The sequence below is a fragment of the Trachypithecus francoisi genome, unplaced genomic scaffold (assembly GCF_009764315.1).
Source record: "Trachypithecus francoisi isolate TF-2019V2 unplaced genomic scaffold, Tfra_2.0 Lachesis_group2, whole genome shotgun sequence".
In the NCBI taxonomy this organism is placed as follows: domain Eukaryota; kingdom Metazoa; phylum Chordata; class Mammalia; order Primates; family Cercopithecidae; genus Trachypithecus; species Trachypithecus francoisi.
The window spans coordinates 128,163,055-128,185,693 of NW_022681465.1; the positions used below are offsets into that span (position 1 = coordinate 128,163,055).

At 37.2% G+C, this 22,639-nt stretch overlaps 1 protein-coding gene across 1 annotated transcript; it reads right to left on the minus strand.

Annotated features, from left to right (window-relative positions):
• Positions 1–8,473: 8,473 nt before the first annotated feature.
• Positions 8,474–15,829, minus strand: CCNG1 (cyclin G1). The gene is made up of 7 exons (XM_033180371.1): positions 15,300–15,829; positions 13,620–13,883; positions 11,814–12,067; positions 11,180–11,258; positions 11,002–11,100; positions 10,582–10,776; positions 8,474–9,816 (listed from the first exon to the last, which is right to left on the minus strand). Exons 2-6 carry the CDS (start codon positions 13,881–13,883, stop codon positions 10,585–10,587), a joined length of 888 nt encoding a protein of 295 aa, XP_033036262.1. The 5' UTR covers positions 15,300–15,829; the 3' UTR covers positions 8,474–9,816; positions 10,582–10,584.
• Positions 15,830–22,639: the final 6,810 nt, after the last annotated feature.

Consider the following 22,639-nt stretch of genomic DNA (forward strand, 5'->3'; position numbering starts at 1 on the left):
TTGTGTACCCCTTTGTCTAAGTTTAACAATTCACACAAAATTATAGTGCTGAAAACAGTGTTAAGAAAGGAAAAAGTCCATAAATGTATTTTAAGTAATTAAGAGTTAATGAAAATTTCTTAATTAGAATATTATTACTTGAGGGATTACTTTATGTCAAGAAGTTTAAAAATAGTTAAAAGCCTAACAGTAGAAGTGGATTAACACAAAAGAGAAGTGTGAACATGGTAATTAGGTGAGTCCTTTGTGGCAGAAAGTGAAGTAAGGTCACTAATTTATATCAGTGGCATTGTTTTGATCTTAAGTGATTTAGGCATATAGGTAGGAATTGTCTATAGACATTCAATATCCTATTTATGTCCTTTTTATTTATTTTTTGCCCTTTTTAACTCTTGAAAAAAAATCTCATGCATAGAAAAGTTACAGATAATTCTTTTCTTTCTGAACCATTTGTGAATTACTTGAATACATGATTCCTCATTGCTGAATACTGTTTGCTTCAAATTATAATTTTTTTTTTTTTTTTTTTTTGAGACAGAGTCTCGCTCTGTCGCCCAGGCTGGAGTGCAGTGGCTGGATCTCAGCTCACTGCAAGCTCCGCCTCCCGGGTTTATGCCATTCTCCTGCCTCAGCCTCCCGAGTAGCTGGGACTACAGGCGCCCGCCACCTCGCCCGGCTAGTTTTTTGTATTTATTTTTTTAGTAGAGACGGGGTTTCACCGTGTTTGCCAGGATGGTCTCGATCTCCTGACCTCGTGATCCACCCGTCTCGGCCTCCCAAAGTGCTGGGATTACAGGCTTGAAGCACCGCGCCCGGCCGCTTCAAATTATCTTACATGACTAGAATGCAACCATTAAAATCAGGAAATTTACGTTAACACATTACCACCCTCTAATCCTCAGACCTTCACTTCATTCACATTGAACCGATTGTCCTAATAATGTCCTTATAGCAAGAGGATCCAGACAGAATCATGCCTTCCATTTAAATGTCAGCTGTCTTTAGTTTACTTCATTCTGGAATGAGTTCTCATTTCGTTCCTTTTACAACCTAGTGCTTTTGACAATTATGGGCTAGTTTTGTAGAACATCCCTTATTTTGAGTTCTGTCTGATAACTTCATGATTAGATTGAGGTTATTCATCTTTGGCAGGAATATGATAGAAGTACATCCTGTCATAGTTTAATAATTTCAATTTGTCTCATTTCTGATGGTGTTTCTTAGATGACTGATTAAGGTAGTGTCTGCCAGACTTCTCCACTGTAGTTATTTTTATAATTATTTTTTGAGAAGATAGTTGCAAAATACTACCTTGTTTCTCATCAGACTTTAAATTTATCATATCTCTATAATCTCATTATTTTCTATTTTATTCAGTGGGTTAAAAACCTATTCTCATTACATTGATGCTCAAAATTATTGTACATTTGGCTGGTAGAAGTCCATTTTGGGTGGCCTCTGTGTCCTTCTGACATGTTCCCATCATAATTCAATCAATTTGTTACTCTCTGGCATAAGATATACCAGGCTTCTCATGCTCTCCTTGACCTAACCCAAGAATCAGCCATTTTTCTATAGAGCCTGCATTCTCTTTAGTGGGTAATATTTAAAAGCCAAGATCTGTGCTAGTGTGCAATTGCTATGGGTGTGTATATATAATGCATGTCTTTACATCTATATTTCTGCATCTGTGTATATTGAAAACCATGAGTTCACATGTAAATTCTAATTCCATGGGCTTCATTTTCATTTTTTCCCTTTCCATATTTGTAACCCCTTTCAGTACCAGTGAGAAACCTGATTCCTATTTGATTCTCTATATGTGTTTTTTTTTTCTTTTTCTTTTTTGAGTTGGAGTTTCACTCTTGTCGTCCAGACTGGAGTGCAGTGGCATGATCTCAGCTCACTGCAACCTCTGTCTCCCAGGTTCAAGCAATTCTCCTGCCTCAGTCTCCCGAGTAGCTGGGATTACAGGCATGCGCCGCCACATTTGGCTAATTTTTAATTTTTGGTAGAGACGGGATTTCTCCATGTTGGTCAGGCTGGTCTTGAACTGCCGACATCAGGTGATCCGCCCGCCTCGGCCTCCCAAATTGCTGGGATTACAGGTATGAGCCGCTGTGCCTGGTCTGATTCTCTGTTGTAGGTCATCTCCCCACATGAATGTCTTCCTCACCCTGCTTAGGCTTCGCATCCTATGCTGAGCAGGGATATCCTCCTCCTCACCCTGCCTGGACCCTAACACTTCACTCCAGGCCATGGCAGTCCATTCACCCTATGATTCCTGTCTTGCTCATTTTAAGAATGAATTGTCAGGGAAGTGGATATTTTTCTTTTAATTTTATTCTCTTTGATATCTAACAAAATTTTTTATTTTGAGTAAACAAAGTAAAATTAACATTTTTGGTGTATAGTTTGATGAATTTTAAGTACGGATATGTGTAAACACCTCCACAATCAGGATATTGAAGCATTCAATCACCATAAGAACTCTTATGCTCTCTTTGTAGTCACACCCTACTCCCAGCCCCTAAACCTTGGAAACCACTGATCTAATCCCTGTCTCCATATTTTTGTCTTCAAGCGTGTCATAAATGGGATCATATGTAATTAAGAAAAACAGCTTTATTGTAACAACATACATTTCACCCATTTAAAGTGTAAAATTCAGTAGCTTTTAGTATATACACAGATAAATGCAACCATTCCAATAATCAATTTCAGAATGTTTTCATCATCTCAGATAGAAACCTCGTATAGTTTAGCTTTTATCCTCCCATCATCCCCCGCCATCCACCACTTTTCATCTCATGGATTTCCCTATTCTGGACATTTAATGTACATGGAATCATAGTATGTGGTCTTTGGTTACTGGCTTCTTTCACTTAACATGTCTTAAGAGGTTCATCTATATTCTAGCATGTATCAGCACATTCATTAGTATGTCTGAATAATACTTCATTGTATGGCTGTATCACTTTGTTTATACATTTGTAAGTTGGACATTTTGGGTAATTCCACCTTTTGGCTGTCCTGACTAAAGCTGCTATGAACGTGTACAAGTTTTTATGTGCATATATGTTTTCATTTCTTACCTAGAATTTTTAGGTTATATGATAACTATGTTAATCATTTGAGGAGGTGTCATTGTTTCCCAAAGCAGCTACATCTTTTTACTTTCCCACCAGCAGTGTACACAGGTTCCAATTTCTCTACATCCTTGCCAACAGTTGTTTACTTGACATTTTGATTTTAGTCATTCTAGTGGATATGAAATGGTATCTCGATGACTATGTTGAGCGTTCTTTCTTGTGCTTATTGGCTATTTGGGTATCTTCCTTAAAGCAGTGTTTATTCAAATTCTTTACCCATTTTTTGGTTGTCTTATTGAGTAGTAACAGTCTTTATATATCCTGGGTACAAGTCCCTTATCGGGTATATGATTTGTAATTTCTGCTATTCTCCTTTTACTTTGTTGATAGTGTCTTTTGAAGCACAGACTTAATTTTGATGAAGTCTTATCCATCATGCCGTTGGTGGATCATGTTTTTGGTGTCATGTCTAGGAACCTTAACCCCAGGTCATGAGGAATTTTTCTTTTTTTCTTTTCTTTTCTTTTTTTGAGACAGACTCTCGCTGTCGCCCAGGCTGGAGTGCAGTGGCACAATCTCCACTCACTACGACCTCTGCCTGCTGGGTTCAAGTGATTCTTGTGCCTCAGCCTCCCAAGTATCTGGGACTACAGGTGTGCACCACCACTCCCAGCCCTTTTTTTTTTTTTTTGTATTTTTAGTAGAGATGGGATTTCACCATATAGCCTAGGTTGGTCTTGAACTCCTGACCTCAAGTGATCTGCCCACCTCGGCCTTCAGAGCACTGGGATTACAGGCATGAGCCACCGTGCCCAGCCTACGGATGTTTTCTTCTAATTTTAAGTTTTACATTTAGATCTCTGATCCATTTTAGGTTAATTTTTGTATAAGCTGTGAAATTTAGGTTTATTTTTTGGCATATGGATGTTCAGTTGTTTTAAAATCATCTGTTGAAAAATTGTCTATTCCCCATTGAGTTGTCATTTCACCTTTGTCAAAAATCAATTGCTATTTATGTGAGTCTGGCTTTGGACTTTATTCCATTGATCTATGTGTTTATCCTTTCATAAATACCACATTGCCTTGATTATCATATCTTTATAGTAAGTCTTAAGACTAGGCATCATGATTCCTTCAACTTTATTCTTTTTCAAAATTGTTTTGGCTAATTTAGTTTCTTTGCCTTTCATATGAAGTTTAGAATTAGCTACTCTGTATCAAAAAATCCTACTGGGGTTTTGAATGCAATTTTGTCTTCCAATCCATGAACATGAGGTATCTACTTAGGACCTCTTTGATTTCAGTTATCAGCATTTTATGTCATTTTTCAGCCTATATTCCACAGTGTTCATTTTGGGGGAACTATTGTAAGTTGTATTATTTTTGAAACATGGGTTTCCAACTGCACATTGTTAGTATATACAAATGTGTTTGATTTTTGTCGACTTTGTATCCTGTGACCTTGCTAAACTTTATTAGTTTTGGGAGTTATTTTGTTGTTAACTTGTTAAGGTTTCTACATAAACTACGAATAGTTTTATTTTATTCTTTTTTATTCTATGGGCCTTTTTTCTTGCCTGATTGCAGTGGCCAGAACAATACAGTGGAGAAAGTGGCCATCCCAGTCTTGTTCTGGATCTTAGGATTTTGAAAGCATTGTCTTTGGCCATTATGTATGCAAGCTGTAGGCCTTTCATAAATTCCCTTTTGTCATGGTGAGCAAGTTCCCATCTATTAATTTGTTGTTAGCAGAGTTTCATGAGTGGATGTTGAATTTTCTATGTTCTTTCTGTATCAGTTTGGTCATTTTTTTTTTCTTTAGACTGGTAAAATAATGGATTTTATTGATTGATTTCAGAATTTTGAAACAGCTTATATTTCCTCCCAACCCCAAACTTGGTTTGGTACATTATTCAGCTTATGTATCTAGATTTTTATTCTTTAAGGATTTTTATGTCTATGTTCATTTTGGATATTGTGCAATTTTTTTTTTTTTTTCCTTGTATTATCTTTATCTTGGCATGGTATCATGTTAATTCTGGTCTTACAAAATGAATTGTAAAATGAATTGAAAAGTGATTATTCTTTCCGGAAGAGATTTGTAGAATTTGTGTTGTCTTCTTTAAATGTTTTATGAATTTACTAGTAAGGTTTTAAACAATAGTTCAGTTTTTAAAAATAGAGAATTTATTGAGGTTTACTTAAGTTTTAGTACTGTATGCCTTTCAAGGAATTGGTTCATCTAACCCTATGTGCATAGAGTTGTTCATGGTATTTTCTTTGTGTCGTTCTAATGAGGATCTATACTGTTTTCTTTGATTCCTAAGATTGGCAGCTTCTCTTTTTTTGTCAGTCTTGCCAGAAGTTTATCAATTTTACTACTTTTTTCAAAAATTAGTTTTTTGTTTTGATCTCTATTAACTTGTTTACAATTGCATTGATTTTCTGCTTCTTTTTTTTTTCTTCCTTCTGCTTGCTTTAGGTTTAGTTTGGACTTTTTTCTTTTTTTTAATAGACTGGTCTCACTTCATCACCCAGGCTGGAGTAGTGTTATGATCATAGCTCACTGCAGCCTCAAACTCGTAGGGTCATGATCCTCCTACCTCAGCCTTCTGAATGGCTGGGACTATAGTGGTATGCCACCACACCCAGTTAGAGTTTCCTAGTTTCTTAAAGTGGGAGCTTAGAGTATTAATTCAAGACCTTTTTCTTGTTTAGTAAAAAGCAGTCGATTGTTATAAATTGCAGCACCAGCATGGCTGCATTCCAAGCACAATGATATTTTCATATATTTTAAAATATTTTTTGAGACTTCTCTGTAGAATCATGAATTATTTAGAAGTGTGTTGTTTAATTTCCAAGTGTTTGGAGATTTTCTTGCTGTTACTGATTTCCAGATTATGGTGAAAAAACATACTTTGTATGATTTCATCTCTTTTAAATTGTTAAGGTTTAAGACCCATGATGTGGTTTATCTTGGTGAGTGTTACATGTGTACTTGAAAAGAATGCTTATTCTGTTGTTTTAGGTAGAAGGGTTTTATGTCAATTAAATCTAGCTGGTTATTAGGATTATTCTATTTTTCTACATCTTTGCTAATTTTCTATGAATTCTATAGACTACTGAGAAAGGAATGTTTAAGTCTCCAACTGTAAATGAAAATTTGTCCAGTCCTCCTTTTAATGCTACCAATTTTTGCTTCTTTTTTTTTTTTTGAGTCTTACCTTATAACTCAGGCTGGAGCATAGTGGCTCTGTCATGCTTCACTGCAGCCTCAAACTCCTGGGCTCAGACAGTCTTCCCACCTCAGGCTCCTCAGTACCTAGGACTACAGATGTTCATCACTAAGTCCAGCTAATTTTTAATTTTTTTTTGGAGAGATAGGGTCTCCCTAAGTTAAGCAGGCTGGTCTTTAACTCTTGGCCTCAATCAATCCTCCCACCTTGGTTTCCCAAAGCATTGGAATTACAGGCATGAATGAGCGTCTGCACCTAGTCTCTGCATGTATTTTTAAGATGTGATAATACGTGCTTACTTTTAGCACTGTCTTGGTGAATTTTATCATTACATAATGTCCCTAATTATCCTTGGCAATTTTGGTTGTTCCTAACTCTACTTTGATGAATATAAAAATGGCTTATTTATTTATTTTTTGAGACAAGAGCCTTACTCTGTTGCCCAGGTTGGAGTGCAGTGGTGTGATCTTGTCTCACTGCAACATCTGCCTCACAGGTTCAAGCAATTCTTCTGCCTCAACCTCCAGAGTAACTGGGACTACAGGTATGTGCCACCTAACCTAGCTGCTTTTTGTATTTTTAGTAGAGATGGGGTTTCACCATGTTGGCCAGGCTGGTCTTGAACTCCTGGCCTCAAGTGATCCGTCCACCTCGGCCTCCCAAAGTGCTGGGATTACAGGCATGAGCCACTGCACTTGGCTTTAAAAATTGGCTTATCTTTTAATTCATCTTATTTGACTCATGTTTACTGTTTTTTGGTTTCTGAAAAAAAGGTTTAATAAATAATAACATTTTATCAAAGTTATTCTATTAGTATAGAGAAATTCTGAGTGTTATTCTATGATCATGATGACAGCAGAGAAGTTAATGTGGCCAGAATATAGTTTTGATTAAAAATTATATAAGCAGTTTCACTTAAGTCCAATTAATCTTCTATTTTGAGAGGTAATGTACAGAGTGGTGGTTAAGAGCACAGCCTCTGAGGTCAGAACTGCCTGGCTTTGAATCCTACCTCCAAGTACCAGGTATAGACTAGGGGCAAATCATTAGGGTCTGTCTCTCTATTTCATTTGCAAATTGGGATAACCTCATTCAGTTGAGAGGATTTTAATGAGATGATTCATAGCACCAGACAGTAAAAATTATCACTGCCAGCCACAAATGTTAAACTGAAAATATATATTTTTAGATAGGATGTCTCATAATTGTTACGTACAAGGTTCAGATACCTTTTTAAAAAATTAAATAAGTCTAAGGCAAGTCAGTTATAAAAGGAGGCTTCTTTTATGAACAATTTTTCTTTCATCAGTAACTCCTTGTAGTGTCGACTTTACAGGATGTTAGTTTGAACATGAACAGTTCAAAATCATATTAATTGCTTCAATTCGAATAATAATTAAAATTGATCCAAGCAGGCTAACATAACACATGGTGGTTACCTGGCATTAGCAATCACGCTGCTGAAATGCTGTTTAATTAGGTAAGAGGGCTTGCACAAAACTTCAAGTGGGCTGAAACTAAGAGTAAATATGTATTAAGGATAGCATCCATAGCAGTGATGAATCTGAGTGATAAACGGGATTAATAATGCATAAACACCAACTTTTAATGCACATTAAACAATTATTTGTCATCATTCTATGTCTATTAAAAAAACATTAGAGGCTAGGCACAGTGGCTCATGCCTGTAATCTCAGAACTTTGGGAGAACGAGGTGGGCAGATCACTTGAGCCCAAGAGTTTGAGTTTGAGATCAGCCTGGGCAACACTGTCTCTAAAGAAAAAAAAAAAAAAAAAAAAAAAATTTTAGCTGAGTATGGTGGCAACGTGCCTGTAATACTAGCTATTTCGGAAGCTAAGGTGGGAGGATCTCCTGAGCCTGGGCTGCCGAGGCTGCAACGAGCTGAGATCGCGCCACTGCAATCCAGCCTGCATGACAAGAGTGACCTGTCTCAGAAAAAACAAAAAGTAAAGTGTCAGCTAATAGTCATACTATTAATAGGGATTTTATTGTTTCTGGTACTATGCATCTAAATTTAATACTAAATTTAAATATACTGAGTAGAGATAGCTTTAAAGTTCTGTTACCACATTGCTAAAACAGTTAATTAAATCAGAGGAGAAAAAAGCCACCCAGCAAAGGACTGAATTTCAGTAACTTTATTGAAAGGTATATCCCTTAGTACTAAAACATAATGGTAGTTGGTTAGTTTACCTCTGCCAACTCAAAATTAACAATGATGTATTCAAAATACTGAAATTTATCAGCCTTTCGAGAAAACTGAAAAGTTACCCATAAAACATGGTTTACAAAAGTTAAGAATAAGATATACGTGGTTCTTTGGTTTTTCATTGTGTATTGATCCATAACATGATGTCAAATTGGTTACAGCCATTCTGGATAGACTCAGGCTATACATTGCACTGAGTAACTGTTTACAACACTTTAACACAGTACTTCTCACACTCACTGACATGGAGAATCCTAAACACTACCTCAGCAGCTTCATTCATAGTTATGAAGATGTCTACTTGCTTTTCTTAAGACTTTTTTTTTGCACAGTAAGGGCATCAGTGGAAGTATATTCTCTTTTTATAAAACTGCCATCACTTCTAACTTAAAAAAGTCTTTAGTAAAAAAACGTCTGGAGTGTAGAATCTAGCCTGAACTTACCTTAGTGTGGGAAAGCAAGTTTTCAAAGTGGTAATTTGAGTTACCAATACAATAGAAACTGATTTTCTTGATGGGATTCAGTTTGTGACAGTAGGATCTGTATAAAAATTTTTTTATTGTAGATACAAGTGTCACCTGTTTTCTAGAAAAAAATATTAAAAGATAACTTAATGAATATGCCAAACTTTATAGGTCTGTATTTTTCTTTATATAAAATGCCCTCAAATTTAAATGTAATTCCCACATAGCAATAAAGTCCACATCTCTAGATTATCTATTACTTGCATTATGGGGTGTGTTTATACTGCCTAGAATGTTAACCCTTATTATGCCTTAAAAGTGCATTTGTGAAATGTTCCTTTTGACATAAACCTCATAACTTAAAATTTAATATTTAAATTAAGTAGGAGTAGGATTAGAATAATGAGTGATTGAAGCTGTGGGAAGACTGATAGTTGATAGTATTAGTGTGACTCCTCCAATACCATTTTCAATACCACCTAAATATATTGATCCAATATCTAAAGTTAGATCAATGATAGAAATGAAGATTCACAGTTTACCTTCTCAGGCTTGTCATTAGCATTTCACATTTAGGCTTTTAGCTTTGATTTGAATGCTTCACAGATGAATTCAAATCTAAACATAATTCTACTACAGCGTAATGTTAGGCAGTTTTCCCAAGTCTGAGACCATCATGCTTATCTCGTGATGTTTTGAGGCTTCATAGCTTAAATCCATTGTAACATTATGGAATCCATAGAACAAGGTTGTGGAGAAAGGCTTCAGCGAGTTTTTTGGTGCTGTAATAATCCTATTTAAATAAAGAAAACAAAATCCAACTTAACAGAAGCCAGTCTGCCTAAATACTAAATATTAGATATGAGATGTTCATATCTAATAGTCATAATCATATGTAGATGTATTAAATGTTAACATTTAGTTTAGAGTAAATAAATCACCACTGAGTTAGGAAATTTAGATGGCAAGAATGTATATCACATATGCAGAAAGCAAGTTTACATTTTTTATGCATATAACTACTTTTTAGTAGTCCAGCAATGATAGGTTACTATAGTGTTGACACACTCTGACAGTTTCCAGATACCCAATGTAGAGACTATCTATCATATCCTACTTTTAAGTACAATATCCAAGTTCATATTGATTTTGCTTATAAGTGAACAGTCTCAAATTAGTTTATACATGGTTCAGACTTCTGGTGCTCAGCTTATGTAATTTTAAATGAGTCAGAGTTTGGGTCTACACACAGCAAGATCATGTGTAATTAAAAAAAAGCATGATTTTAGTGCTACAAGGAGGATGCTGTTCTTTAAGCTGAAAATTTAATGAAATGGCTAACGTATGTATCACAGGTTGGATAATTCCTTACTCCTAAGGTGGTGTACCTTGTATATAGTAAAGGCGTTCAAATATTAGTTGACTAGATCAGTGATGTCATCTCCCCCTTTACTATTCCAACTCTATTTTGTTTATTTTGAAGATACTCTTTTTCAGTTGAAAATTATGGCATTAGAAAATTTTCTGTATCTGGAGAATAATAATGGACCAAATTTACCAGTTAAGGGACCATTTCAGGAATTGTTGGAAGGTGAGTTATTCTGTAGTAACTATGCTTCAATTGTCGTGCAGTACGCCCAGAAACAATCCATTTCAACTTCTGAACATTTGGTTTGGAACACTTGTTTGATGAATATTCAGTTAAACACTTGGATACAAGCTCTTGCCAGAAGGTCAAATCTCTGCCATTTATCTGTACATAAATTTAAAAAATTATTACTCAAAGTCAGTCCCACCTTATTTAACTACATTAATAAAAGGAATCCTATGAACATGTGTCTTTGCTCATTAAAAAAATTTAAGGATAGCTTCTTAAGTTTCAAATAAACATATGACATCTCATTTTACTTCAGGAGATAGAAGGGGTTTAGTTTCTTTTACAGCTGTTAATAGGATTTAGGCTACGTCCTTGACATACCTTGGAATGTTTCTGAAGACATTCTACTCCTTCTGTTAACTCTATACACTTCTGTGCTTGGATCTCTAATGCAATGATAGACAATGCCAACACAGAAGGCTAAAAGAGAGAAATTTAAAGTAAATGCCAAATATAAAAACAGGTCATAAAATAGGCGTAATCTTTATAAAATATTTACCTTTGCTTTAGAAAATATGATCCTGCAATGACATGCCTTAAGTTGAGCTTCTAGTCTTTCAAAATTAATGCTATTTCTCCTTTAAAAAGAAAATGGTATTACTTTTATTAGGTAATATTACATCTAGTCAAAAGATGTTTTTAGAAAACCACTGAAGTCAGGTTTTAAAGTGAAGCTTATGCACATTTATCATAGCAAGTGAACTATTTAAAGGAATTCCCCTTCCATCAAGGATACTAACTTCTTAAGGCACCACATGGGAGTTTTAAATGATTTGGGCCAAAAAATTAAAATGAACAGTACTATGCCACAGATATCAAGATTTATTTTCTTGTAGTTTTAATAAATATTTCAACATCTACTGAAGGTCCTTTTTTCCATAAATTTGTGCTAGATGCTTTCCTACTAGGTTCTATAAACGTGGAAATGTACTTTAATCCCAATAATTAGCTTTAATGAAGCTATTGACAATGGAACATTTTCTCACTTATGATGGACATTAAAGTTCAAGGAGCCACAGCTGTCATTTTACTTATTTTTATTAGAATTCTATGAGGATACTGATTTTATGCAATATCCGTACAATCCCATTCTGATTTCCAGATCTCTCTTGTTCAAAACAAAGGTCACTTACCTTTCAAGTGGCAAGTTCTCTTGAAGGAGTGAATAATACAGTTGCAGAAATTGAAAGGCAGTAGTAGCTTTGACTTTCCAACACACCTTCTCCAATACAATCTTTTCCATTCTCATCAAGTCTGAAACCGTAAACCTATATTGACTTATTCGGATCAAGTCAGTTGCCAATGGGACATTCCTTTCCTCTTCTATTGATTTTACAGCCAGATAGAAGCAGCTCAGTCCAACACACCCAAGGTGCTTTGGCTGTACCTAAAAAAACAAAAAACCAGTAAGCCCATGACTCTACCTTATTTCAATTAAAACATAAAGGATAATCTAGAACTCAGACCCAATATTTTGAAAATGTATATCTGAGGTTTTTTTCTCAGCTGTGATGGACTTAACACAATCCACTCATACCTAAACTATAGCCTATCAACACTATGGACCCCACTTAGAACCAATTTTTGAGTAACTGGACTGAGTTTCAGTATAATGTTTGGCTCAGCATAGAAAAATTGTGTTTGTTTTTTTTAATCACTGTAGAAGTATACGTAAACATTGTTCTAGTTTGATCAAGTAAGTTAACTAGTCAAAGATATACGACGACTGAAATACTTAATGGCTTATTTACAAAATAAGCCATTTCTTTCCAGGATGTTGTATTTTTTCCAGGCTCTTGTCTTTGTGGGAACACATATAAAACAGTTTTAAAATACTATGGCATATACTGTTTACTCTGCCTCTAAGGGTTCTATCCACTAGTAATCTTTATCATTTAATTTTCTGAATGTCTGCAGTATGAGGCACAGTCAAAACTTTATCCAGTTGTTTACTTCCAGCTCACATGAAACTAAGCTGTTACCAGTATTAATATCTCTGTGCTCTCTTTCTTCTTGTAACCTCTTCAGCTGTGCACTTATACCTCTTTAAAAGAATAAGGTAGTTACTCTTCTTACCTTGACTTGTACATAAGAGCAATGATCTTATTCTCACATTAGACTGAATTATACCTGAGGGACAGCTGTATATTATTCATTTATGTAACATTTATAGATTCAAAGGTAGTGACTACACATGTGAAATGTCAAAAGAGGTTAATTAGTCTGTTGAAGCAAATTTCTTGAATCTTCAACAAATATTGAAGTCCTTTCTTATGATACACTGTATTAGATACCAAGGACTAAAATGAGTTTCCCTCTAATTGCCACATCATCTTATTTTCCTCCAGTGACCATGGGTATACGGGAAAGGCAGATGCATTTGTAACAGTTAAGCTCTGAAAGTGACATAGTCTTGTTTATCTAGTATAGGAAAATAGTTGCTCCTCCTTCAGATACACTCTCCTACCTACTGCGTGTACACTGAAGCTGGAAATGCCAAGCATAAGCAAGTCTTGACTAGGTCTAAGGCCATAACATTTACAATTTTATATATGGGTAGTGATTAAGAAATATATTCTTAGCCACAATGTAGCCTCTAATAAATTTGACATTAATACATTTGTTTATATCTAAAAATAGTAAATAAATGGACCAACCCAACCTATCAAGAAGGGTTTTTTTTTAAAAACAGCCAATTTTCTTACTAGGAAACTGCAATTAGTTACTTGATATTAGACTATTTTTCATTTCAGAATTTAAGTCTAATATCTGATGTACTCATGATAAGAAATCATATTAATGCTGTAGTAGACAAAATTAATGTTTTGGCTACGTGCTGAAAATAAAAAAGGTCAAGTTTATGAGTATCAGCCAAAAGGTAACAATTCCATCTCCAAAACACACTGAGCAAAATCACAAAAGTGTAGCTTCAAACATACCTTCATTTTAGACAGGAATCTGTCCAGTAAATTCACAGCTAGAGAAAATGTCTCTGTGTCGAAGCCAAAGAACTGAGTTAGACTTAGAAGATCTTTCACTTCAAAGTCCCTTAGTCTTGCAGTCATTCTGAGGCCATTATCATGTGCAGACTCAATTAGTCTCAAGCCACAGACCTTTGGCTGACATCTAGACTCCTGTTCCAACAGGGCATTCAGCTGGTGTAGCAGTTTCTGAGAGTCAGTCGTTGTCAGTACCTCTATCATCTATATATAGAAAAAAAAGACCAGAAAGGAGTGTAAGTAGTCCTTCCTGCTTTCCTTGGCCATCTTTGCACTGGGCCACGAAATGATTTATAAGTCTCCCATCCCCCAATGTGGCTAGTGCATCTAAGCCATTGCAAAGTGCCATCTGTTATTTATTTCCCTTCTACAAGTTGGTCACATCCTAAATGTGTTTTGTTTTTGTTTTTGAGACGGAGTCTCGCTCAGTTGCCAGGCTGGAGTGCAGTGGCACGATCTTGGCTCACTGCAACCTCCGACTCCCGGGTTCAAGCAATTCTCCTGCCTCAGCCTCCCAAGTAGCTGGGATTACAGGGGTGCGCCACCACGCCCAGCTAATTTTTATATTTTTAGTAGAGATGGGGTTTCATCATGTTGGCCAGGATGGTCTCGATCTCCTGGCCTCGTGATCCGCCCGCCTCGGCCTTCCAAAGTGCTGGGATTACAGGCGTGAGCCACCGCGCCCGGCCGGAAGCATGCTTTTTAGAAAAACAAAATGCAAATCTTCAAGAAATACTTGTTCAACTTATACCTTGTCAATAGATAACCACGAATAAACACCGTAAGACAGGATACCGAAAGTGAAAAGCAGATGGTAGTTAAGTATTCTGCCACATTTTAACAACATGAACGGTTCAAGTTACTTAATTGTACTTAGTTCCTCATTTATAAAGTAGGGATAAGGTTTATGACCTACCTCACAGATTTGTGTGAGTTAAATGAAATCACGTAAAGAGCTTAGCACATATAGTAGGTGCCTAAAAAACACTGAACAATAATGAGCTTGAGCTTATTTCTAGATTTATAAAATGAGGGTAACAATATCTGTCGCTTGAATGTGAAGACTGAACAAGATTCACCACTTACAGAGTATAGCACAGTTCTTGGCACACAATACTCAATATTAGTCAACTTTTATTGTTAGGAAAGGAAACTTAAAAGGTGACATTAGGAGCACGCATTGGGGCGGGGGGTGGGTGGGTGTTGCTAACCTAGTCTGAAAGATGAACCTGGGAATTCCATTGATTTAACTGTGCATAACACAACCATGTCCCGGGCACAAGCTAAGCCTTAGATACACGGAAGGTCCCTCCCCACACCAACCTAAAGACAGGAAGGCGGAGATCTTCAGAGTTGGTCATGTGAGGAACCTCTAACTGCAGGGGCTCCATTCTTCCTCCCCAGGTTAGTCCCTGGGACTGGGCCGGCAGACACTAAGGCACCCCAGGAGGCCGGATCCGGCTCCGCCCCTCCAGCCCCGGACTAGCCTGGGCTTGTGCTCACAGCAGCGGTAGAGTTAACTGCGGAAAAGGGCGCGGGCCAGACCTACTTCTCGCTCCACGCCCCCAACCCCGCTCCCCACCCGCACCTGGTGGTCAACCCCCGCACAGTCCCACTCACCTTGACAGTGACTGCAGCTCCTCAGCGGTAACCACCCTCCCTGGGCCTGCTCTCCTCACCCCACGATATTAGATCCAAGAGGCCTACGAGGAGAGGGGACTCGTAGGCAAGAGGAGAGAGACCCGGGGAGGGGGCGCTGTCCTGGGTGGAGGTCTCGGCAGCGCAGCCGAGACGACTTGGCCCTCATCAGGGTCAGCTCGGAGCCGAAGGGGCCGCGCTTGCCCTGCCGAGGAATATATTGGAGGGCGGGGCTTTCTCGAGAGACGGGTGCATTTTTGTCTCTGATTGGTGTAATTCTTTTGATGGATGGCCTCTGCTATCCGTAAATGGCTGGGCCGTGGAGTGAGAAGCCCGGCCAATCAGCTCACACTTCCCGTTATCTGGCGTCAAATTCCCCGGCCCTCTTCCACGCCCCTACCTGTAAGGGTCTCTCATTGGAGAATTTAACAAAGTGTCTTCATTCAGTAGGGGGCCGAACTAAAAACTCCATGCACCAACCCTTGCATGGGTCAGGTCAGTCGGCTGCCAGCAGGATTGGCCAGCGTATCATTCCAGAATGTACTGTTTGTTCTGTGGGGTTTAGGAGTTCTACGGTGGTTCTGCCCCATCTTTCTAAAAATACAGTGAGTAGTTTAAAAAAAAAAAAAGTCAACCTTTGATTTTTTCATTACAGTTGAAGAGGTGGTGGAATTTATATGGTGTGGTGGTTTATCAACTTCCAGAGTGCCCTCTTCGTGAACTTTGAAAGTCAGTTGATTCTTGCCTTACTTTGCTTTTTGTACAATTTATCAAATAATGGAGTTGGACTGTGTAATTTCTTAACCCGCTAGCAATTTTCTGAATTTGCTTTTAAAGCAAATTTAAAGAGAAAAGTTGGTACAATTTTTCAATTGCTTAAGATGAAAGGTGTGTGGCAGACTGTTATCAGGAATAATTGTGGTGAGTGTGAATCCCAGTCTACAGACCAGAATGTAACGCAATATTACTCTTTTTATTTACTGTAAGTAATTTAATCTCTATGAGCCTCTCCTATGCCAGTTTAGTGGGAAAATAATTAGCCTGAACTCTTCTTAGACTCTCCTCACTCTCTTATGACTTTTCCCAGATCATAAGTGAGAAAAGTCCATTAGTAAAAGGGCCTGAAAAAGGGTGCACAAGGAGTCAGTTCTAAACTCTTATGAATTACACAGTAGTTGGATGTCTCTGTTCTCATGGCCCCAGTTCAGTCTCTCTTACTTTGACAAAGTGAAAATCTGGAAGATTTGCTGTCACCTCTGCTGTTTGCCCTGCCATGTACTTACCTAAGGCAATGCCACAGAACAAAACTCTGGAAAGGAGGAAAAGGGGTGGGGAGGAAGGGGAAGGAAAAACAAAAGAAAACATTAATACCTCACAATAATACCTTAGTCATGTAATCAGGTCAGTTTAAAAAACTGGGACTCAAATGGGGAAGAGCCTTTCTTCCTCTTGAAAATAAAAGCTTACCTAGTGAATATAAATTGGCAATTTATAACCTTTAACAAGTAATTTTATTTAAAAATACTTTTTGCTCTGATGTGTGAGTTTATAAATGTGGTTTCTCCTTTTGCCTTTTAGTTCCTATTATTAATTCCTAAAATTAGGAATGTATATGCACAATTTTTAAAAAATGGCTAAAGCACCATAAAATCTTTATGGCAGACTGGGCACAGTGGCACACACCTATAATCCCAGCACTTTGGGAGGCCAAGGCGGGTGGATCACCTGAGGTCAGGAGTTTGAGACCAACCTGGCCGAGATGGTGAAACCCCGTCTCTACTGAAAATACAAAAATTAGCTGGGCATGGTGGCACGTGCCTGTAATCCCAGCTACTCGGGAGGCTGAGGTAGGAGAATCGCTTGAACCTGGGAGGCAGAGGTTGCAGTGAGCTGAGACTGTGTCACTGTACTCCAGCCTGGGAAACAGAGCAAGACTTGGTCTAAATAAAAGAAAAAAAACTTCTTTATAGTAATGAAAAGCATGAATACATTAACTAATATTTATTGAACACATAGCATAGGCCAGTGGAGAACAAATTAGACTGTTACCCGTCCTTGTAGAACATGTAACCTGTGGGCAATATAAACACATAGACTTTAGAATAAAATAAACTTATATTCATATCCAGGAATAGCTCATAACTAGTTATGTGACTTTCAACAAGTTAATCACATTTTCTTTACTCAACAATAGGAAGTAAAAAATACATTATTCATGGGGTTATGAAGAGGATTAAATAATAGAAAGTGCATAAAGAGGTAGTCACTATTCCCAGATCACAGTAGATTTCTTGATAAATGATAGCTCTTATTATTAAATTACTATTTCTTTTTAAATATCTTGCTTAAACACACTTTGGCTGTGTTTTCTCTGTTGTCAGACTTAGTCGTCTGTTTTCAGCCTAGAAGGATAATCAGTGTGTTAGAATTGTTTATTTAACACAGGTAAAAGTATCTAAATTGCATGTATTAATTTCTGTACATTTTTATACTTGAAATTTTCACTTGAGGGCTTTTAGGTAATATTTTTTATGTAATAAAATATTTTCTGTTACATTAGAATATTTTTACTTTTTATTAAAATATCTCACATAAAAATTATTTCACCAGTATTGGAGAGACATTAATTAAATACAAATCAAGTCAAATTGATATTCTTTACTTTTCTTCCTCCCTTAACCCCCCTGCCATTTTCATTTCAAAATGTTAGAATATAGACCATCATTTAAATAACTGAAAAGACCTAATTAGCAAAATGTGGAAATGTAATACTCAATTATCCACTCTTGTAAAATAAAGATAATGAGCCCTTCATTAACTATGAATTTATTTTTAAAGAAGTGTGGATTTAATCAAGAATTCCTATTAAAAATTTGTTAAATGACTGACTTCTGGGGGTATATTCTAGGCTCAATGATGTATTCAATTCCTATCCTCATACTTTCTTCTCCATTAACAGTTAAGTACAACAAGAACTAATGGTCAGAATAATGGCCTTGAGGCTGGGCAAGAATCCAGGCAGTAACTGGAAGATTTAACCATATTTTCCGCATGGTAGGCTGTAGACGTGCCTTTGAACAACAAAGATTATAACAAGCAGATATAAAACAGTGGCGGTGTGTCAAATACTGCCCTCACAGGGAAATTCCCAGTTGGCTTTGTTTGTTTCCATCTTGGAGATGTGGCAGTCTGTGCCTTCCCTCCTGCACACAATGTCCAATCACCTTACCCTCTTTTCAGGCTCCCTGGGAAATGTCCAGTACTTTTGTGTGTAGCCTTATTCAGCTATAAGGGCCAAGGAAGGGGAGGCAAAAGTCCTTCCTGTAACTATGCATTACAGCCTCCTCCACTTCTCTAGCTGTTCTCTAGTGCATCTAGTCTATCTTATTCATTTGAAGATAACATGCTTTGCAGTGGCTTCTTTGATTCTTTATTAGTTCCTGGGACACCAGTGAAATTAAATATGGTTGAGAGGAGAGAGAGAAAGGATACATAAAAAACATAGATTAACAATTTCATGTATATGCTTCTACTCAGAGGTTCTAGCTACCATTTCTATACTCAGAAAAAGTAAACCCTTCCAGTTAATTGAGGTTTTACTGTATATTTCGTGAAAAACTAAATTTTTGACTCGTCAAGTAACCACTGCTATATAAAGGCACTGGGTCACATTAGAGGGGGAGCCTCTGTTCTCTAATGGCTTTAGACTCTGTTGAGTACAAAGCTCAAAGCCAAGACCAGCCAAAAACGTAGTCTATAGGGTTTGCTTTTATTATATATGTCCCATGTGCCAGGTCATTGTGCTGAACTTAAACACACATGCTTTTGACAACTCTGATATTATTATCTTCAGAAATGTGGGATATTTTATATATCTTCTGTTTAGTAACTGTTTACTATTTACTAAATATATTTTACACAAAACTTGAATTTGGATTTTTCTGCAGTTTTTAAAAAAAGTTTCTATTTCAGAACATTTCAGACTCATTACCCAGCTTCAATAATCAACATTTTGCACATGTTGACTGTTTACTTTGTTTGTCCATCAACAAGTATTTCTTGAGAACTTTGTAAGTGCCAGACCATTGTATTTTGTAATCCTAGATTAAAAAAAATTGCTGCTACAGCTTTTGAGCCACAGGATATGTTGGCTACTGTTCTCTGTGAAGGTAAGAGGTCAGAAGGATCAGCTGGGTCATTGTCCTCCAGTCAGAAGCCAGTACTGCAGATGTCTCTGTTGTCTCCTGCTTTGGAAGGAGAAGGGATAGGAATGGGAGAACAATTTCCTTTCTTATCCAGGTTTCTGCCTAGGTTGCTAACCTTCCTCCCCCAGAAGCAAACACACACACACGCGTGCACACACACGCGCACACACACACACACACCCACACACCCCATGTACACAAAACGTTTTGGCAGAGTTGAGAATTGGAAAATGAAATACTGCACTTAAGGCCTTCCTTGTTTCAGGTTACTACTTTCCTTATCTTTCTAGCCTTTTAACTCTTTTATCACCCTCTATGATTTCACCAACCCTCTTCTCTTTTCTCTCCCCAAACCTCAGTTTTCTAATAGTTAGTACATCCCAAGGTTGTTTTTCACTGCCTCTGCTGTTGGTAGGGTTGAAGCCTCTCTGTGGCTGTCAGGTTCTGTGGCTGGTAGAGGGCAGTGAGGAGTCCTCCCTTGCCATTCCAAGGGTTGGTGGGTGAGTGTGGAGGAAAAATACCCAAGTTAGGGTAATGTATTCCACATTATAGTTTGTCTTCAAAACAAAACAAAACAAAACAAATGAAAAACTTTCCAGGGAAATGGATGAATAACCATAAAATAAGTGCTATAACAGAGCCATGGGTAGGGTACCAGGGGAACACACAAGAAGACTTAAACAAAATTAGGGGGGTCAGGGAAGGAGTGAAGGGAAGGGGTCTTTGTAGAAATCTTCCAAGATACTGTGACTCCTGATCTCAGTTTTTTAGGGATTTAGCCAAGTGAAGAGGCTGGTGCAAAGGACACTGCAAACAAAATCAACAGTATGTGCAAAGGCACAATAGAAAGAGAATAAACTGATTTCTGCAAATGAAATAGAGATGACTCTGGCTAAAGTACAGAGGCTGTTGAGGGAGGTGGTTTAGCAGTGACACTGGGGAGAGAAGCAGTTGTTCATGTTGAGGGGCCATGTACACCATGTATACCATTCTCGAATGTAGGACTTTGCAGACTTTGGGGAACCAACCATGGGCTTAAAAAAGAACACCACAACTGGGTATGTGATTTGGGATGACCACTTGGCATCAGGGTGAAGACTGGAGAGAAGGGCCAAGGCTGGAGTCAGGAAGAACAGTTTAAAGGTCATTGCCTTAACCTAGGAAAAAACAGAAGGTTGCACTGAGCTTTAGCAAAAGTTTGAATTGGGATTCTTTTTATGTGTTTATCAGGGAATACAGAAAAAAGACCAGGTTTGCTGGAGGAAAACTTTAAGTTCAAGATGTCTGAGGGACTTCCAGGTGGAGGTGTTGAAAACGCAGCTAGAGAAACATTTATTGCTGCAGATAGCTATGGGACTCATCAGAAATAGGGGGTGATTTGAGTCATGGAAATAGATCAGTTCAGGAGAGTTGAAGAATCTAGGGAAAAGAACTCTTCAAATGGAATCTAGGAGAAGAGAGAGAGTGAAGAGGGAAATAAGAAGAGACGATGTTACAGGAATCAGGAGAAAGTGTTTCAAGAAGAGAGTGAGCACCGGTATCTGATGCTGCAGAGAGGATAAAACATAGTATGAACAAGAAAGAGAGAATATGAAACCAATGAGTATATAAACCATTCTTACAAGGAACTTGACTGTAAGGGGTAGAGGCAATGGCCAGAGGGTGGACATGATGATGAGAAAGAGAGTTTGCTTTTCAAACATTAGCTAGATATGTGCCTGCTTAAATGATGTCAGGAAGGAACCAGCAGGGTAAAGATGTATCTGACTGCTGGAAAATTCTGAAGCCTCATATGACACTGGTCAATTTAATTGACACTAGTCAATTTACACTCGGTCAGCTGTATTGTTATAGAAGCTTCTATACAAATACAGACTACAATGGAAGCAAACAACACAAAAGAGTAGAAATTCTATGTATTTAGCATGCTTCAAATTCTCTGGGTAGATGTTAAGAATGGTCACAAAATGTTTTATAAATGTTTGTGTTTTCTGTAGCTATTTTATATGCCTGATTTTTCATTTCAAATTATTCAAAGGTCTCTTCCTGATTTAAAATAGTCTCACTTGCCAAATTTAGGAGCTTTACGTCAGTGTTGAAGTAAGAGGAATACATAAAAACATGGATTTTATGTACCCTTATATCGTGAAAATATGATAGAACAGCACATCAGTTTGTTCAAGCCTTCTTAAAATACCTAGCTTTTGTTGGAAGTTACCCATACATAGATTTAGGTCAAATAGAATAAAATCTTTAGGTATATTATGGATGTTTCTATTTTTAATGGAAATATATATTTACATCATGTAATGGTAAACACAGTACGTGTGGGTGTGGAAATACTTGGAGGTGATAAAAGTGCCAAATCACATTGGTGCAGATTTTTGTATGAAATTTTCTGTAATTCCTGGCCTTATAGAAGAACTTTTAATAACTAATAGCAGTGATTTGGCTGAGGCACTAAGGGACCGACTACAGTTTGGGTCCCAGTTTCTCTACTTACCAGCTTTCAGCCTCAAGATGTTCATATTTTGAATAACAGTACTACCCAAAAAGTTGTTGTGAGGATTAATTGAGCTAATAGATGGAAAATAGTACATGTAAGTGTTCAATAAATGTTACATATTATTATTATCTGTAGAAAGAAATCACCTTCTGAGAAAGGAATAAATTACAACCCATGGCACTGCTGACTTCAATAACTGGGCAGTCTTATCAGGGTCTTTGTCCTGACAGTAACATTAGTCTTCCCGTTGTTCTGACCATAAAGTGGACTTCATCTCCTAAGACCATATAAACTGGGAGAAGTTGACCTAATACAAATCAGCTAATAAACATAAACCAATATTTTTGTTTTTTCTTTGGTCTTCTGTTTTCCTTAAGTGGATTGTCCCTTATACGTGAAGGCAAATGATGATCCCATGAGATATAATGGTACCTTCTCTTTTTGGTAAATTTCATAGTTTACGAAGGACTTTCACATTTATTTTATCATCCACTCTTTCCAGAATCCTTGCCAGATTTTCAGGACAGCGATTATGTATTAGTTTGCTAGGGATGCCAAACAAAATTCCATAGACTGAGTGGCTTAAACAACAGACATTTATTTTGTTGCAG